This window comes from Salvia splendens, chromosome 4 (assembly GCF_004379255.2).
Source record: "Salvia splendens isolate huo1 chromosome 4, SspV2, whole genome shotgun sequence".
Taxonomy (NCBI): domain Eukaryota; kingdom Viridiplantae; phylum Streptophyta; class Magnoliopsida; order Lamiales; family Lamiaceae; genus Salvia; species Salvia splendens.
In genome coordinates, this window is record NC_056035.1 from 39,054,989 (window position 1) to 39,071,996 (window position 17,008).

The 17,008-nt window shown below is 37.5% G+C and overlaps 2 protein-coding genes and 1 pseudogene across 2 annotated transcripts; 1 reads left to right on the plus strand and 2 right to left on the minus strand.

The window, feature by feature from the left end:
• Positions 1 to 276: 276 nt before the first annotated feature.
• Positions 277 to 3,833, minus strand: LOC121799957 (serine/threonine-protein kinase STY13-like). Its single transcript, XM_042199490.1, has 3 exons — positions 3,600 to 3,833; positions 1,888 to 2,848; positions 277 to 883 (listed from the first exon to the last, which is right to left on the minus strand). Exons 2-3 carry the CDS (start codon positions 2,781 to 2,783, stop codon positions 544 to 546), a joined length of 1,236 nt encoding a protein of 411 aa, XP_042055424.1. The 5' UTR covers positions 2,784 to 2,848; positions 3,600 to 3,833; the 3' UTR covers positions 277 to 543.
• Positions 3,834 to 5,999: 2,166 nt separating this feature from the next.
• Positions 6,000 to 11,129, plus strand: LOC121799959 (annotated as a pseudogene).
• A 26-nt stretch (positions 11,130 to 11,155) lies between these two features.
• Positions 11,156 to 16,599, minus strand: LOC121799958 (YTH domain-containing protein ECT3-like). The gene is made up of 8 exons (XM_042199491.1): positions 16,275 to 16,599; positions 15,523 to 15,560; positions 15,229 to 15,406; positions 14,633 to 14,709; positions 14,036 to 14,548; positions 12,868 to 13,362; positions 12,116 to 12,328; positions 11,156 to 11,972 (listed from the first exon to the last, which is right to left on the minus strand). Exons 1-8 carry the CDS (start codon positions 16,327 to 16,329, stop codon positions 11,715 to 11,717), a joined length of 1,827 nt encoding a protein of 608 aa, XP_042055425.1. The 5' UTR covers positions 16,330 to 16,599; the 3' UTR covers positions 11,156 to 11,714.
• Positions 16,600 to 17,008: the final 409 nt, after the last annotated feature.

Below are 17,008 nucleotides of genomic sequence, written 5' to 3' on the forward strand. Positions count from 1 at the left end.
ACTTTAATTCATCACACTTCTATCACGTGTGCTACTCTCAAAATTGATTATTCGAATATTCCAAATTTGTGATAATTCCTTTGAAGGAATTGGAAGTTTTCATAGTTTCATCTCTCTCTTTTTGTTGTTTATTCAATGACATTTTCACAAATTTTCATAGTTTTGTGACTCTTCTCATATGTCCACCAATGTATATATAAAGGAGAATCATTATTGATCTGTCTTAATAAAAGGATAGAACGACGTCGCCTGCTGTTGTAACAGATCAACAGAAACTCAACTAAAGAAGGCAACTTTTTTAATATAACACAAAGGAATGCATAAATACACATCAAATCTCTTCTATTACCACTAATTTGGTATCTCAAATCCAACAAGTTAAAAAAGAGAAGGGGAGAAAAAAAAAATCAAAACAAGCAGTTATTACCATAATCTTCCTCTCCTTTTCTCTATCCGAGGAAAGAAATTAAGCCTGATACATACATAAGGAAAACTTCCACTTTCTTTACTCTGTTTTCGACACTTCTAGATTTCATCCCAGCATCAATCTGTAGTCATCGGCTGACTCATACAGCACCGGAAACGAGCTTTTCTCACAGTCGTCATGATCTCTGTCTCGGCAGCCTCAAGCATTCTTACCACCTCGCTGAAGGAGGGCCTGACATCGGGATTACCATCCCAACAAAGCGTCATGATCTGACTCAAGGCAGGAAGACAGTCGTTGGGGACGGTTGGGCGAACACCTTTGTTCACAACAGCAAATGCAGCCTGTACAGCAGTCATGTTCTGGAATGGGAGCATCCCTGTGATCAGCTCCCACAGTACGATCCCAAAGCTATATACATCGACTTTCTGCGTGTAAGGCCTGTGCTGGATCATTTCCCTGAAATTTCACAGCTCCAAGTACTAAGAATCCCATGGGCATAAATAAGATGCTTCAAGTCAAATACAATGATAATTAAATGAAGAAAGGTTTAGGCGCATGAAAAGCGATCAAGAACCATGTCAAGAAGTTCAAATGCATACATCTGAAATGCAGAAAGATTTAGATGCTCGAAGATATAGAGAACTATAATGCCCTCTATGTCAAAGGCTGGAGATAAAAGATATTTAACATGTCAAACTCTTATTTATTTTACTCTGGGTCGCAGGAAAAATTCAAGTTTATCGCCAAAACTTCAAATTCAATGCAAATCTGACAAAATAATGCACTATGATTCAGAGCACAATACTCCCAAATCATTACAAAAGAAGAAGCCTCAACAATCACATGGAGTATAAGGTAATGTTATTTATTCCTGTATTTTCGGATTGCTGACAACAAGATGTCATGCTACTACATAGCTTTAAATAAATCCTGAGCAAAAATACACAGAAGATATGCATAATGTATATCTCCACCAGATTCATGGTGGGCTAACCAAGCTACTCAGGTATGTGCACTTCTGGCAACTAACTAATCGATTTGTAGAGCAACTCTCTCATTATTTATTCAAAAATAACCCATTATATCTACACTTGCAAGATGAATACTGATCATTGTCAATATAGAACCATAAGCCAAGGTGCAATATATTTCTTTTGCAGACATCTTATCTAGAATAAATGGGCATCCCGCCTTCAACTCCATATCCGAGGATGTAACTGAATGCAATAAATGACCCATACAGTATATAAATGGTAAAAGACAATGAGAAATAAAGTAACAAAACAATAATAAAAGAAGGGCGAGCGATCAAGCTGAGAAAAAAAAATTGCAATTCCCAGGAAAAGGGAAGTCACTGGATACGTAGGAAGTTAGTAGGTTGAAAGGAATTTAGTAAGTTAAAAAGGCATAAAATTCAAACTAAGAAAGTGCAACCCAAAAGGAAGAAAAATGTAACTTACGGGGCCATCCACCGATAAGTGCCTGTTTCTGGTGTCATTCCTTCTGTCTGCACCTCTATACGAGCAACCCCAAAATCCGCAATCTTGATTGACTTATCAGCAGAAATTAGTAAATTGTCAGACTTTAAGTCCCGGTGAATTAGATTCAATCCGTGAACATATGCCATCCCTCTAGCCACATCCAAGGCCTGTTTTACAGCCAACCTTAAAGGTACTGAACGGTTCTGACGTTTTGTCAAGAATTGGCGGACTGAACCTCCCTTGGCATACTCTGTCACAATACACCAGACTAGCGGTTTCCGGCATCCGCCAATAAAACGAACAATATTTGCGTGCTTCAGCGTAGCCAACATCATTACTTCTTGTTGAAACTGCTGCTCCATCAAGAGTGCCCTCTCTGCATCATTCTCCGGCTTCTCCAAAAGCTTAATTGCTACGTCCTCGCCATTATATGTACCCTTGTAGAGCTTTCCAAAAGCACCCTGAGCAAAAGCAGGTCCCATGTTGAGCTTCCTCAGGTCAAGTGTCCACTCGTCATAATTACCAAGACCCTCAGTAGGGTATCTAGGATCCATCAAAGCTCGAGCTAGGGCATCATCACTCAGACCATGAGAAACTCTCACGTGATTGACACTTGCATCAACAGTATAGTCCTTGACATGCCTGAGGCCATTGTGACCCAAGATACGAGTGTGGGAATCATTCGATCCAACACTACTGTTGTCTACCGACATGGCAACCGAGCCTCCACCATTGCTCAATTGCAAGCTCCCGTAACTCTCAGTTGACATATTTGATCCCTCATTGAGCTTGCGGTAGAAATGCGAAAAATCATAATTTTCATGATTGTTGTTGTTTAAGCCTATAATTCCAGTAAACTTCGGAGCCTCCAACATCTTCAAGTGTTTGTATAGAAGCAGCAGACAACCTTGAAAATCTTCTTATATCATCTGCATTAGTGCTGCAACAAGGATATACAAACAAAAATTATCAGTTTAACAAATACTCCATCCCACCTTTCCCTTGCAAAAGAAGAAGCACCCTAACAACATAAATTAAAAGAAACGATCATTCATTGTTTAAAAAACATATCAAATTAGACCTCCAATACATAAGTGAATCTTCAAAATACTTAATTATACTCTTCTTATATCATCTGCATTAGTGCTGCAACAAGGATATACAAACAAAAATTATCAGTTTAACAAATACTCCATCCCACCTTTCCCTTGCAAAAGAAGAAGCACCCTAACAACATAAATTAAAAGAAACGATCATTCATTGTTTAAAAAACATATCAAATTAGACCTCCAATACATAAGTGAATCTTCAAAATACTTAATTATACTCTTCGCACTTTATTAAAACCCCTTAAACAAACCGAAAATTTAAGCGAAGTCAAACAATTAAGCCCTAATTAGTAGGAGTAATTACTTCCTCCATCTATCCCCCTGCTTTTCACCCCGTTGTGTTGACCAAATTTGCAGCCGACAGATGTCATTTTACAATCAAATTATCCAAATTTCAGCTAAGAAACCAGAAATAACCAAACCTTCAAGCAAAATACAAAACCCCCAATACAAAAAAACACCAGCTTGAAGTATTCCCCCAAAATCAAACCACACGGGGAAGGAAAAACTTCGGGAACCCTAAAATTCGTAGGCATATTGAGTGATCCGCGGCAATAATTGAGAAATTAGGCGAAAACAAACCTCGATCGAGCCTCTGGTTTCCTGGACGGGTTCAGATAATCCCGACAACACTCTAATGGGAGCTCGGTGCGCGAAGGCGGAGTGAAAGTGACGACGACAGAAGGGGACAGCTGTAGAGAGAGAGAGAGTAGTAGCAGAGGGAGATTAAGAGAGAGAAATGAGATGGAAATGAATGGAAGGAGTAATGGCAAAGAGATGGCTTGGTCTCCTTTTCTCTCTCTTTCTTTCTTTCTTTGTTTCTTGTTTTCACTTTTTTTTTTCTTCTTATTTTTACTGAAAAAGGTGGAGGAGTGATAGGGTGTGGGCGAGCACGGGACCCAGCTGTTCACTGGGACCCAGCTGAGGGGGAGATCGATTATGAGGCGTCGGATCCTACGAGGGGGAGGTGGGGCCCACGTGGACATCGACGGCAGTGCACGCGCCGGTCAATATTGTAGCCAGCGTGTGGGGCCCATCCCCCGGACGGTCATTTTGACTGCCTGTGTTGGAGAAAACAAGAGGATACAACTGAGGAAGCGTAAAGTACATCGTGTAGAAGCGGAAGAATTGGACAACTAATCATTTTTAAAATGATCACGACTTTGATGAACCTATATTTACAATAGAATTTTACGTCGTTGATACACTCATAATCAAGGTTAAACTAGCTTCCACGGTGAAATTCTCAGATTATCGTTCTAAGATATTCACTATGATTTCATATTACTACAGTATTATTGAAAAATATTATAAGGAATAGTATACATTTTAATCAATGATTCAACTCAAATCTTATTATAAAAGTAGGAGTTAGATTTTATTAATTTTTTCAATCCATTTTTATTTACATAATTAAAATTTCTGTCTAACGAAAATGGATATTCAATTGCACAAAGGTATTTACTTACGTTTTTCACTTAAAATATTTTGAAAAGAATTCAGATGAATTTGCTAATAGATGTAGCCATGTAGGGCAAGTTCAAGAACTTGGCATTAAAGAGAACATATAGTTTAAAATTTAAATGGAGTGAAATATCTAGGAATGACGGTACAGTCCAAAATCTAAAAGCTAATCTAACTAGTTTGCTAAATTTATAGGATTATAGTTGAATTTTTTGTGCATCTATGTTATTAACTTTAGAGTGGAGTCGCAGAATTTGATGGGCTGGTCCTATGTTTTCTATTCTCTCACCTTATTTTATCTGATTATGCACTTCAATGGTAATTTTAATAAAATGAATAACTCCACAAAAATAAAAATACATTAGATAAATGAATTTGAAAATTCAAGTTTACTAAAAGAAGTATTCTTAATTTCAAAATATTCTTAGTTCAAGATCAATCATACATATTCTTATAGTATATTATAAATGGTCGATTTTGTCTCATTTTTTCAAATGTTTGCTCGAAATTGTCCCACTATTTAGTACTCATTCCGTCCCAACTAAGTTGAGTCGTATTCTTTTTTGGGATGTTCCAACTAAGTTGAGTCACTTCTTTTTTGGACTAAAAACAAAATATCAAATCATTCTTACTTTTTTTCATCACCAACTTTACTCTCTATATATTTTTTACTTTATTCATCTCTTATATTTTTCAACGTAATTTCTTAATTTCTATGCCTAAAAAAATTTGAACAGAAGGAAGGAGTAATTGTCGTTACATTTTGGAAATAAAATATCCCACAAACTATGGTGATAGCAATATGGAGGTGGCAATATTCCTTTATTTAATCAGAAAAATATCCCGTAACAAAAGTGTAAACTTTCAAGAATACAAGCAGAATGATTATATTTACTTTTGTGTATATATGATATTTACTTTCAATTGGTAAGCTTGAAAATGTAGGATAAGAGAGATTGACGAGCAACAAACAAAGTGAAAAGAGAGAATTGGGAATGCGTGATGTGATGTGATGTGATGTGATGTGATGTGATGTGATGTGATTGCTTATATCTAGTACTCCATCCGTCCCATTAAATATGCAACATTTGATTTTCGACACGGGATTTTATGTAGTGTTGTTTTGTAAGTTAACGAAGAGAGAGTAAAGTAAGAGAGAAGAAAAAGTAGAGTGAATATTGTTTCCATTTTTAGAAACGTTTCATTTTTAATAGAACAGACCAAAAAGGAAAACGTTTCATTTCTAATGGGACAGAGGGAGTACTAGTTTTTATTCCTTTTACCCCATTTTTTTTTCTGTTATTCAACGACATTTCCATATTTTCATTAGTAAAACAATGGAATTTTGTTTTTATAATATTATAATTATAATTTGATCGATTTATAACTATAAAAGTGTTAGTGAAATTAGAATAAGAATGTAAATAAAGATACGAAGCATATCCCATAATGTCACGACGTTGATATATTTGTTTGTCGTGACAAATTTTAATTATTTTAGCAGTTGGGTAGTAAATTTATAAATGTATGATTGTTTAAGAAAGATTTGATACGATGTGGGCCGCGAATGTCCTTGCGCCTATAAACAAAAGAGAAAAGCTGCCTTGATGCGATGATCATCCAAGGAAGCTGCTTCTCCACCTTGTTTTTGTTGCCAAATTCCTACAGATATAGTTTCAAGAAGAGGGCTACAACAAATTTCAGGATTCAGGCATTAGAAGCCAACAAGGTAAGTTTTTTTTTTTCAATATTTTCAGACCCATTTTCTCAATTAGTTGATGTGCTTTACCAGTTCTTAAAATTTTAGTCTGAAAAATGATTTGAGAGGTGATATGTTGAATAATGTGTTTTCACTGAGCGGCTATTGGGATTGCTGTCACTGGTAGTTTGAAATTGAGAATCATATTCCAAATTATTAAGATGAAAGAACAAATTTTTATAACTAAAAACAGTGTTGGCTGTGAAGAAATTTGAAACAAGGAAAATCCTAAATGCCAATGTGATGAAAAAAACTAGTTAAAGTATTAATGGAAAACGGGGCTCACCTCATTGGAGAAAGAGACTTACGATAAATAGACAGAGACTAGTCTTGGTAAACGCATTAAAATGGAAAAACATGACTAATTTTCGTGGACCGAGCTAGTATTTTTAGTGTTATTTGAAGAGAAATGGCTTGAAAGCATGAACACGAGAGTCCGTTGTTATGCTTCTTTAGCCTCACACTGTCTCTAGTAGAAATAGTATGCTCAAGTTTAAATGATTCTGTACACTGTGTTCCATTTTCTGCAGTTGGATGGTGTTAAAGCAGAAGGTTCGAGAACAAATTTACAGCATGATCATCTTACATGGCCTTCTCCGAGTGACAAAATTCCGTTCTGGAAGAGAGAGTTTCTGTCTTGGGACATCAGCGATAGCGGCCATGTTGACATCCGGAAGGATTCTGACCCTATCCATATCATTCATGTCACAGCTGAAATGGCACCCATACCTAAGGTGGGAGGTCTTGGCGATGTTGTGACCGGGCTAGCCCGTGCTTGTTTGGTGCATGGCCATACAGTGGATGTCTTTCTACCTTTCTATGAATGTATCAAAAAACAGCATGTCAAAGAGCTGACACTGATCAGTACGTATGGATCGTATCATGATGGGAGCTGGATCCCCACTAATGTCTATCGTGGAGTACTTTTTGGAATCCCTGTTGCATTTATCGAACCGACTAACCACTTCTTCAAGGGACAAAGCGTGTACGGAGGTTCATATGATGAACTGGAAGCGTATTTGTTCTTTAGTCGTGCCTGCCTTGAATGGCTGCAGGTACTGTGACTGTCTGTGTATTTATTATCTTAGTTATTATGACTTTCTAATGGTCGATTCTCAGATAGATTTTGATTTTGAAACCAGATATCGGATATGGTTGGCTAAATCGAACCTGTTTGTAGGTCTCTGCAACTCAGCCCGACATTATTCATGTCCACGAGTGGCAGACTGCTGGTTTGCCGTTGCTCTACTGGGATATGTATCAGTATCTGTCCCTTCAGGTGGAGGACACTTTGTAACAATCGTTACTCGGTGAAAACCATTTATTAGGTGAGGTTATGATCCGTATATCTCTTGCTGTCTTGCAGAAACCACGAATTGTGTTGACGATCCATAATATGGAGCACTATGGAGAATGCAGGTATGATACCAAATTGTTTCCCATTTATTGCAACTGCATCTTAGCGAAAACTGGCTTCAGCAATCCCTTCACACATGCTCTCATTCTTTTTGTCCGAATCAGCATTTACTGATCGTATTATATCTGTAATTCCGGAAGATAAGTAAAGTAAATCGATAGTTGTATCTTCTGCAGCCTCTGTGTTTATGACTAAGTACACTATTTGAGTTGATGTAGAGCTCATCTCTCTCTGTTCATGACACGAAAAATCCTTCTTTTCTACATTGACTTGTTGATGTAATCCTTTTGAAGGCAAGAGCAATTGAACAAGTGCGGTCTTGACGGATCCGTATATGTGACTGAAGAGAAGGTTAGTCTTCAATACGTCTGCATGCTATAGATGTATGTGATTTAATTAGCCTTCTTACCTCTCCCTTTTAAGGTGATCTTGGGATGCTGTGATTTTCATTTCGAAGGCGTGAAGGGTTGTTTCTTTTGGGCCTATTATCTCTATGATAAATCACCATTTATTATATAGCATAATTTTTCGATTAGTATCGAACTGACTATAAAGAGTTTACTCTCCAATTCGAAAATTGGCAGGCTATGGATGATAGAACTATTGGGCACAACCCCGAGAGAATAAGCTTGCTAAAAGGAGGCATTGTCTACAGCAATGCTGTAGTGTAAGTTACTGTGGATCAAATACTCTTTCTCTTTTTTTCGTGTCGATGCATATAGGCCTCTTTGACCACTGCTACCTTTTCACCGACTCGAATTAATGAAACTCTAAGTTCGTGAGGCGAAATCTGGCTGTTGCAGCTAAGCAATTGATAGAGCTTCTAAGTATATTTGTAATCTCCTGTACAGTTTCTCCAACATATCTCAAGGAAACACTTAACTCGGGATGGCTTGCTGCATGAAATCTTACATCAAGCCACATCTAACTTGAAACACTGCTAAAGATAATTATTTCTCAATAATGGAAACGGACTAAATGGATTGTTTAATGCTTTTGGAAGGTACTTCGGTATTTTGAACGGAATAGATACTGCAATTTGGAACCCTGCCACAGATGCATTCTTGCCTGCTAAGTTTGATGGTAATAATCTTATCTACCCACAACATTCTCGACGTTCCATAGTCTACCATATTGTTACTATACTTTTCTACTCTTATTTTCTAGATTAAGATGTCTGACATCTAGATATAAGGTTTGAGCTAAGAAATTCATCAAATTGCATTTTGGAGCTTCCTATCTAGTTTCCTTCTATGCATGTTTGTCACAGCTGAACAATGTTTACATTAGATTATCAGCACGCAGTGGTGTTTACTTCTGCCTGCATATAAATTATACAATGTTCATATGCAAAGCAGAATTTAACCGAGTTAGATGAAAGGTCGGTAATGTTTTTTTTGGTGGTTATGTTGTTGCCTGCTTCCTTGATTTCGGCAGCTAACCAAATCGAAGGGAAAAAGATCTGCAAGCTTTATGTGCAAAGAGGGCTTGGTTTGGCTCCCGAAGCACAGGACTCTGCTAAGGTGCCCCTGGTCGTCTGCATCACTCGATTAGTTGCTCAGAAAGGTCTTCATTTGATCACTAATGCAATCAGACATGTAGGTGCCCTTGTATGTTTCTCTCACTCTCTCTCTCTCTCTCTCTGGATGCAACTTCTTTATCTTTAGTGCTATTGACACGTAGAGAGAATCATTTGTCGCGAGTCGTGACCTTTGCACTCCCATTAGCAGGGCTGCTGAGTATGCAATCTTGTGGAATCCTTTTATACCTAGAGTAGATTTAGAAAATACCAAGGTCCATCACAAGTTCTCTGTTATGCCCGGAAACGACATTTTAGATTTAATAAAAAGAAGACATTTTGAAAGTTTCAAACTTGCCAGTGAACTGAATCTTGGGATCCAACTTAAACACTTTACAGAAATTGCAAAAGTTGTCTATATAGTAATATGCCTTCTATTTGTGTATATTTATATATTCCCTTTCTTGTGTTGAAAATGAGATGCGACGTTATTGGAGATATGTTAATCGGGATCCGTTTCAGAATGGCCAAATGATAATTTTGGGGACTGCTCCAGATGCTCGAGTTGGCAGCAAATTTGAAGGTCTTACTTAATTGGTAAAATGCAAATTTCCTTCTCCATTCAAGTATGTTAGTTTTGATGTGCAAAATATCGGATCAAGTTCTCCTACAAAAATGTCGAACACCATCTATGTTGGACCGATCTCGTTCCATTCCAAAGTTAAAGACATTTTTGGTCGAGGCACGTACAGTAGTCAATAATTAAATGTAGTATACCCAACTGACTTCATTTCGCTTCTAGCACAACGAAGGTCCTAGCATTCGGATTCTTCAGATGTACAGGTGATTCTTCTTTCTCGTGTGGGATTATTTAGCATTATAGAGTAGCCAGTGTGACCCCCTGCCTTCTTGTCGTGTGGATTATGCAGCGAGGAGCTTTCCCACATGCTCTATGCAGCTGCCGACATTGTGTTGGTTCCATCCATATACGAGCCATGCCCATGCGGACTTTCTCAGATGATTGGGATGCGCTATGGAGCGGTATGTGCATTTGCTACAACATAGACATACGAACAAGTAAGGCTTAATCACAATCCGTTGTGTCATTAATGTCAGGTTCCACTGGTCAGAAAGACTGGTGGTCTTGCAGACACTGTTTTCGACATGGATGATCAGTCGCATTCTGAGATTGCAAACGGGTAAGGATCAGATCAGCTTCAGTGTTGTATGTTTGTTAGAATATTCTGAGAATCTGAGTTTTACTATCACAGTACTGTTAGTTTTACACTGTTGGATCAGATCTTATTATTAGCTCTTTTGTTTTGGTGTTTTCCTTTTCTCCGTCTTTCTGATTATCCACTGCAGGTTTGTTTTCGAAGGGATCGTTGAACTGCGCTCTAGATCGTGCTTTTTCTTTCTACCGTGAGAGTAAGTAGATAGCTTTCTTTTTTGCCAAGATCACTTAGAGGTAAAAAATCATCCTTATCGCACTGACACGAGACAATAAGGCCAAACGCAAACACAACACAAGAATACTAACAAAATATGACTCAAGCAGATATGTACATGATACCAACAATAGCCCTACAGTGTCTAGATTCTCTTAAGTTTAATCCTTTAGTTTTATCATGTTGGCCCGATAGCAGGTTACACGGGTCCTTATCGTGTCGAAACGGTAAGGAAACATTAGTTTCGTGTGTGCTTTCATGTTGTGTCCAAAATTGACAGCCCGTTACTTTTGGTGCAGAGCCTAATGAATGGAGGGACACGGTGAAGAAGGTTTTGCAGATGGATAATAGCTGGAACAATGTAGCAGGAAAGTATATTGATGTCTATAACAATGTCAGAGTTAAACATCATTGAAAATATGTCAACTCCCACTCATCAATAAACAACCTATCTATGTATCATAATCACTTAAGCTTTGGTCAAAATAAAAACAATTTAGAGGTAGTGTCACAAGTTTCATGAAGAAGACATTAATACAACATTACAGATAAATTTCAATAATTTGAAATCTTGGTTATTTAACAAAGGACAACTATTCATTCAATTGATGTAACAATCTTGCTGCATTCTATTTTGAGGCTTATACGGATTGCTATTGCCTAGCAGCTTAAATAATTGCCCCACAATTGAACCAAGAAAAAGGTAAAAGAGAAAAGAAAAGGAGAGAGAAACAAAGGCAGCAAATACTAGACATGGGAGGCTTCTAATCCTTCCCATGCCTAAAACTACAATCTTAACAAGAGAATAGAGAAACAAACGAACACGACCGACAGAGAGAGAAGACAAAGAAGTATGAAGGCTATCCCAGATTCCAGCCTCCTTTCTTACCTGAGAGAAGCACATAACAGCCAAGTACTCACACAGAGAAAATGAGACAATACTAAGGGGGCAGAGATTATGCAGCGCAAGTGATGACGGCAAGCATGGGACGAATTAAATGGTCACCTCAATGATCCCAGTCAGCAACTTCCCATGCCAATTGTCAACTAATACAAGCAGTTGCGGTCTGCTGGCGTCTCAACATTGGGGCTACTCCACATCTTTGTTTGAGAGGCTTTTAACACCATCTAACTGGAGGGTGTCAGCCAAGTTATCTGACAATTGATTTATTGAATCAGTAGCAAGTGCAGCACTCGTATTCCCAGCTGGGGTAGCTCGCTGTTTTGCCTTCCGATCAAGCAAGGCTTTCTCTCGCTCATCATAGAAGTTGAAATCATCAAGAAGAGAGGTTTCGGCATCATGGTTCTTGAAGATCGTTAACATTTCAATTCCTTGTTCCAGTTTCACCTAAAAACAAGATGAACTGAAGTTAGTAAATACGCAACATGAAACTCAAACAGAAGAGTTTGTTCCTTTAAAAAAAACAGAAGAGTGATTCTACATGTATGGTATACAAAACTGAAATCCAAATAGTTTGAAAGTGTACAAACCTCTTGTGAGTCTCGACTGTGAGTAACTGGCTTGTTGTCATTATTTTCAACAAGTATGTGGCGGAAGCAACTGTTTGGTACATCTTTGATAATATGCCATTTAACAGGAAACTGACCACTCCACCGATCCTGCTGCCAGTAATCAGCATCAGTCTCAAAGTCAACAGGTCCAACCATCTCAGCTACACCACAAAACTGTCCACTAGCATTCACCTGCAAGTAATCACACTTTTTACTAGAGCTCATACAGAAATGGATTTAGCAGTGAAAAATAAAAGAATTGACCGCGATGCAGTTGCATGCAATTGTTACTGGCTGTGTGATATGGAATAACAGCAATCAATGTAACTGCAGAAACATTATGGTCAAGTGATATGCAACAAACAACCAATGAAATTACGGCATAACTATCATAAAAGTTGAACACCAAAAAGTCATATTCCACTACATTAAATGAAATACAGGACTGTGGCATGGTACCTAAGTGGTAGCCAATCAATTACCAATGAATTCCCATCATCAAAAAATTTGGTTCCACAGCATAAAGCAACTAAGTTTATTAACGGTGCCATACATTTATTTTAAAATTTGTAGTGTATAGTACTTTGATTGTTCAAGTTTCTGTTTCAGGAGATTGCAAGCAGCAAATCTCCCATACAAGTTTTATCAATCAAGAAGTCTTAGAAACTAAGAACAAGCAGATAAGCTTTCTGTAGGACATACATTATTGAGAGTAAGTACAGGAATCTTACAGAGAAAAAGAGGAAAACTGGACAAATGCCCTCCATTTCTTTTGCTTCATTATACGCAGCATCCAATTTTCTGTTTCCAAGTGGCGTGCTGGCCCAAACACTGTATTTAATACTTTTATGGATATTGTCTTCACTGAATGACTTGATGACAAAGAATTTTGCACGTTCATAATCGGTTATGAAATCCGGAGAGTTAAAATGCTGGACATGAAACCTAGAAGTAGATTCAACATCTTTATTGCCAGTGGCCCCCTCTTCAGATGAAATCTTGCTTGTGGGCTTCGAAGCCCTAGGTCCTCGGTTCCGATCACCAGAAATACAAAGTGTATCTGTAGAAACATTGATAGTGTCTCTGTCCCTATCACGTCTTCCATCTCTGTCACCAGTAAATCGAGTCCGGTTGGAATTAGGCCCAAGAGTGTTCTGGTAAGAACCACCATGGGAAAAATGCCTAGCCGAGGAGTTCACGGTTAAACCAAAACCCTGATATGGTGCCTGCCATACAATATCAGCAATCCAGAAAAGGGTGAGGTATTAATACACTGGATACTTCAAAGTGTTTTAAAGACAAGTTTTTATATATCAACGATAACTACAATGTTTACATTTTGCACAAGAGATACTAGCATTAGATATTCAACAAACAAGACATGAGAGAAAGAATAGTAAAAAATGAATCCACGTACAGAGCTTAACAGAAGGGTATACAGTAGACCATAAGTGGTTTTAAGCATTGTGATTTGTGAGGATTGCAAGTGAGACAATAAGCTCACAACAAATGAACTGAAAGTATAGGGGAAAAACTATAGAAGCAAGCAGAGTGCCTATAAAGCTATCAGCTTTTATTTATCACCTGCTTGTTTTTGACAAAGCCAAACATGATATGGAAGGAAGATAATGAGATATTTTCATGCCAGCATATACTTATACCAAGTTCATGACTCTGTTTATCTCTCTTAAAGTGGCGTACCATCCATCTTATTAACAATTTAATAGACCTAACAAAGTTTTCTAAACTATCTAGGCAGATATGATCTTTCATTGCTCAAGCAGATTTAACACAATGTGAAGCAAGGGCAACCAGTTTTCTCTACTCTGTGGATAGATATGCAAGAATATATCTTTTTTCTGCACATAGTGTATATAATGTCAAATGGGTTTAACAAACCTGCGCAACATTTTGCTCATACGATCCAAGTATGCCAATAGGTTGAGGATACACATTTCCAGAAGTCAATGGAGACATGAACCTGCTAGTATCTAAGGAACTTGAGCGGCTTGGCATTGGTTCATTGGATGCATACTCAACAGGGAAATTGTAAAGACCATGACCACTATTTCCAGAAATATCTCCACCAGCAAAAGAACCAAATGGTAGATAGTAACCTGATCCTGGCCCAAAAAATGCATTGTCGATAAGATTTTCTTGATTGCCATTTCCTGATGGCATCAATTCAGTCTGTGAAGCTGGAAGTCCCGAAGTAACATGGGGTGGACCAGGTGAAACTGCTGGTGGATAGTAAGGGGGAGTCACAGGCATTTGGTGTGGAGAGAACAGCTGACCATCAATCATTATTGAAGACATTGGGCTAGCAAGCGGGGAGAACTGTCCATATGCCATCTGGGAGTCGAAGCCATAGCTTGGTGGATAGAAGAGTGAAGAATTATCATTGTACATTCCCTTTTACAAGGTTAAAACATAGATTAGTGCCTATGGCTTCCATTCATACAAAAATAAATGTATGACAAAAATATTTATACTCACTGGAGGTATGACATGCAAGTTGTTGGCATTAACATAGTTAGAATGTTCATCCCAGTTACCACTGCCATTTTCATAACCTAAAAGGAAAGCAACGTCAGAGTTAACTCCAAATGATGGAAGGTATATCATAGACATGCATGAACAGGACATAGTTGACATTCATTGGTAGCACCCGAAAAGGACACAGATGGCTAATTCTAACAATAACAACAACTTATATGCTTGTAGAAGCTGTGGTAGAAAAAATAAGAGCAGTTGGCATGACTGTCAAGCCTAAAGTCAAATAGCTACACTTGAAAGTATGACTGTATGAGTGCTGTAATTAATTGCTATACATAGATTAAATGGGTTTAAATTTTTCCTGCCCAGCAGAAGCTTGAATGATTATCCTGCTTTCATCTTAATCATGCAAATATGCAGTCATTGTCAGCAACATCGGAGCGCAAAAGAAAAATGGAAGCTCCATATAAGGTCATAAATTTCTATGCATGAGCAACTACAGATGAGATCATTGATCTATGGATACAATTAATCATGTGACTATTGTGCTATAGAAAAAATATTCCATCAATATCAATAGGTTCTTCAATAACTACCTCCAAAATATAAACCCTGTTCTTGAGGGGTATATGCATTGAATGGATGCACTGCAGTAAGAGTTCCACTTGGTTCTGTAGTTGCTGGCCGATCTTTGGTGGTTCTTGAGGCACCAGAAACGGCAGTATCTGGAGAAGGATTTGTAGAAACAATCCTTTCACCCTTGGGAGAGGTATGCTGGTAAAAGGTTGAGAGAGAAGCAGATATCGAGAACATCAGACATGCAAATACAAACATATGGATTAGAAGCAAAAACCCTAGTAAAGTAAAGGATCAGATTATTGAAAAGATACCTGTTCAGGCAAATTATGTATCTCAACAGCTCGGTCACCTGGATTTAACAACAATTGTCATAGAAAACCAAAAAATTTACCATCTTTTTCAATATTGAACAATACTGAACTAACACACACAACAAACTGAAATTAGTGAGCTAAGCAATCAAAAAAGTATTCTTATGCTCAGCTATAAATCATAACATTGAGTCTACACCAACCGCAAGAGACTATGAGATAAACGAGTTAATGAGTCTTTAACATTAAAACTCATAAAACTGAGCCTACAACAATTATTTTCATCTGAATTGGCACTAAACTCGTTCCTAAAAAGTAAAACACATCCTTGCCCAATGCCCAATCAAACATGTTTTCAATTCCTATAGAGTAAAGAGATTCTTCTAGAAAAAACAAGCTCATATGGTTTATCGTGATTTTTCTTCACTCAGAAATAGAGAACATCTTTGTTATAGCTCATCTAAGGCTTCCACCAAAACCATTCCACAAAATTCAAATCAGTACAATATGATACATAAATTCTCCAATACCCTAAAAGTAAACCCTAAAAAACTAAATCTGAGAAATTGAAATAAAAAGGGGTTCCAAAATTCCAATACCAAACCCCCTCATTGTTGATGATTAAATGCTTCGGAGTGAATGTAGGGCATAAAGTCGAGGGCATGACGTGACGTGACACCAAAAAAATTAGCAATCACGAGCATGTAAACTCAATTAAATGAGCACAGTCAATAAAAAAGCTGAGAACAAACCAGGAGACTGAATTGGGGCGAAGTGATCGAGGCTCGGCTGATTACCATCTTCCATTGAACTCAATCGAATTAATTCAACCAATCAAATCAAAAAACAGCCACCAAAAAAACCAGATCTACCGCGAAGTGAATCACTCAGTTGAAGATCCAATTAAACCAATCGAATTACTTGAATCGAGTGTACGAGTGTGTACAACAGAAAAGCCCTCTCCTTCCACGACACAATTGGAATTCGCTCTCAATTCTGCGAGGGCATCAAGAAATTGCGAAATCAAATTGCTTCGCGGGAGGGTTTGAAAACTAAGGGGTTTTAGAGACCTAATATATACATACAAAATATTCATGCATATATAAATCTGTGCGCTAATTCCGCTTAATAATATAATTATAATAAATTTTGAAATATTGATTTAGGAAGTTGAGATTTTGATATATATAGATAAAGATTCAAAATTGGTGAAAGAGTTTATTGTCGAAAATGTTCTCTCGTATGTTGTGTAGTTAATTTTTTCGCTTAAAGTTCAATATAATAGTAATGAGATGAGAATCGATGAGTCGATATTGATTTGTAATTATTCGCGCTTTTAAAGCTTATTGTCGAAATTGTTCTCTCGTGTATTTGTAGTTAACTTTTTCGCCAAAAGCTCACCATAAAAGTAATGAGATGGGAATCGATAAGTCGATATTGATTTGTAATTATTCGAGTTGAAATTTTGTGTGTTCTACTACTTGAT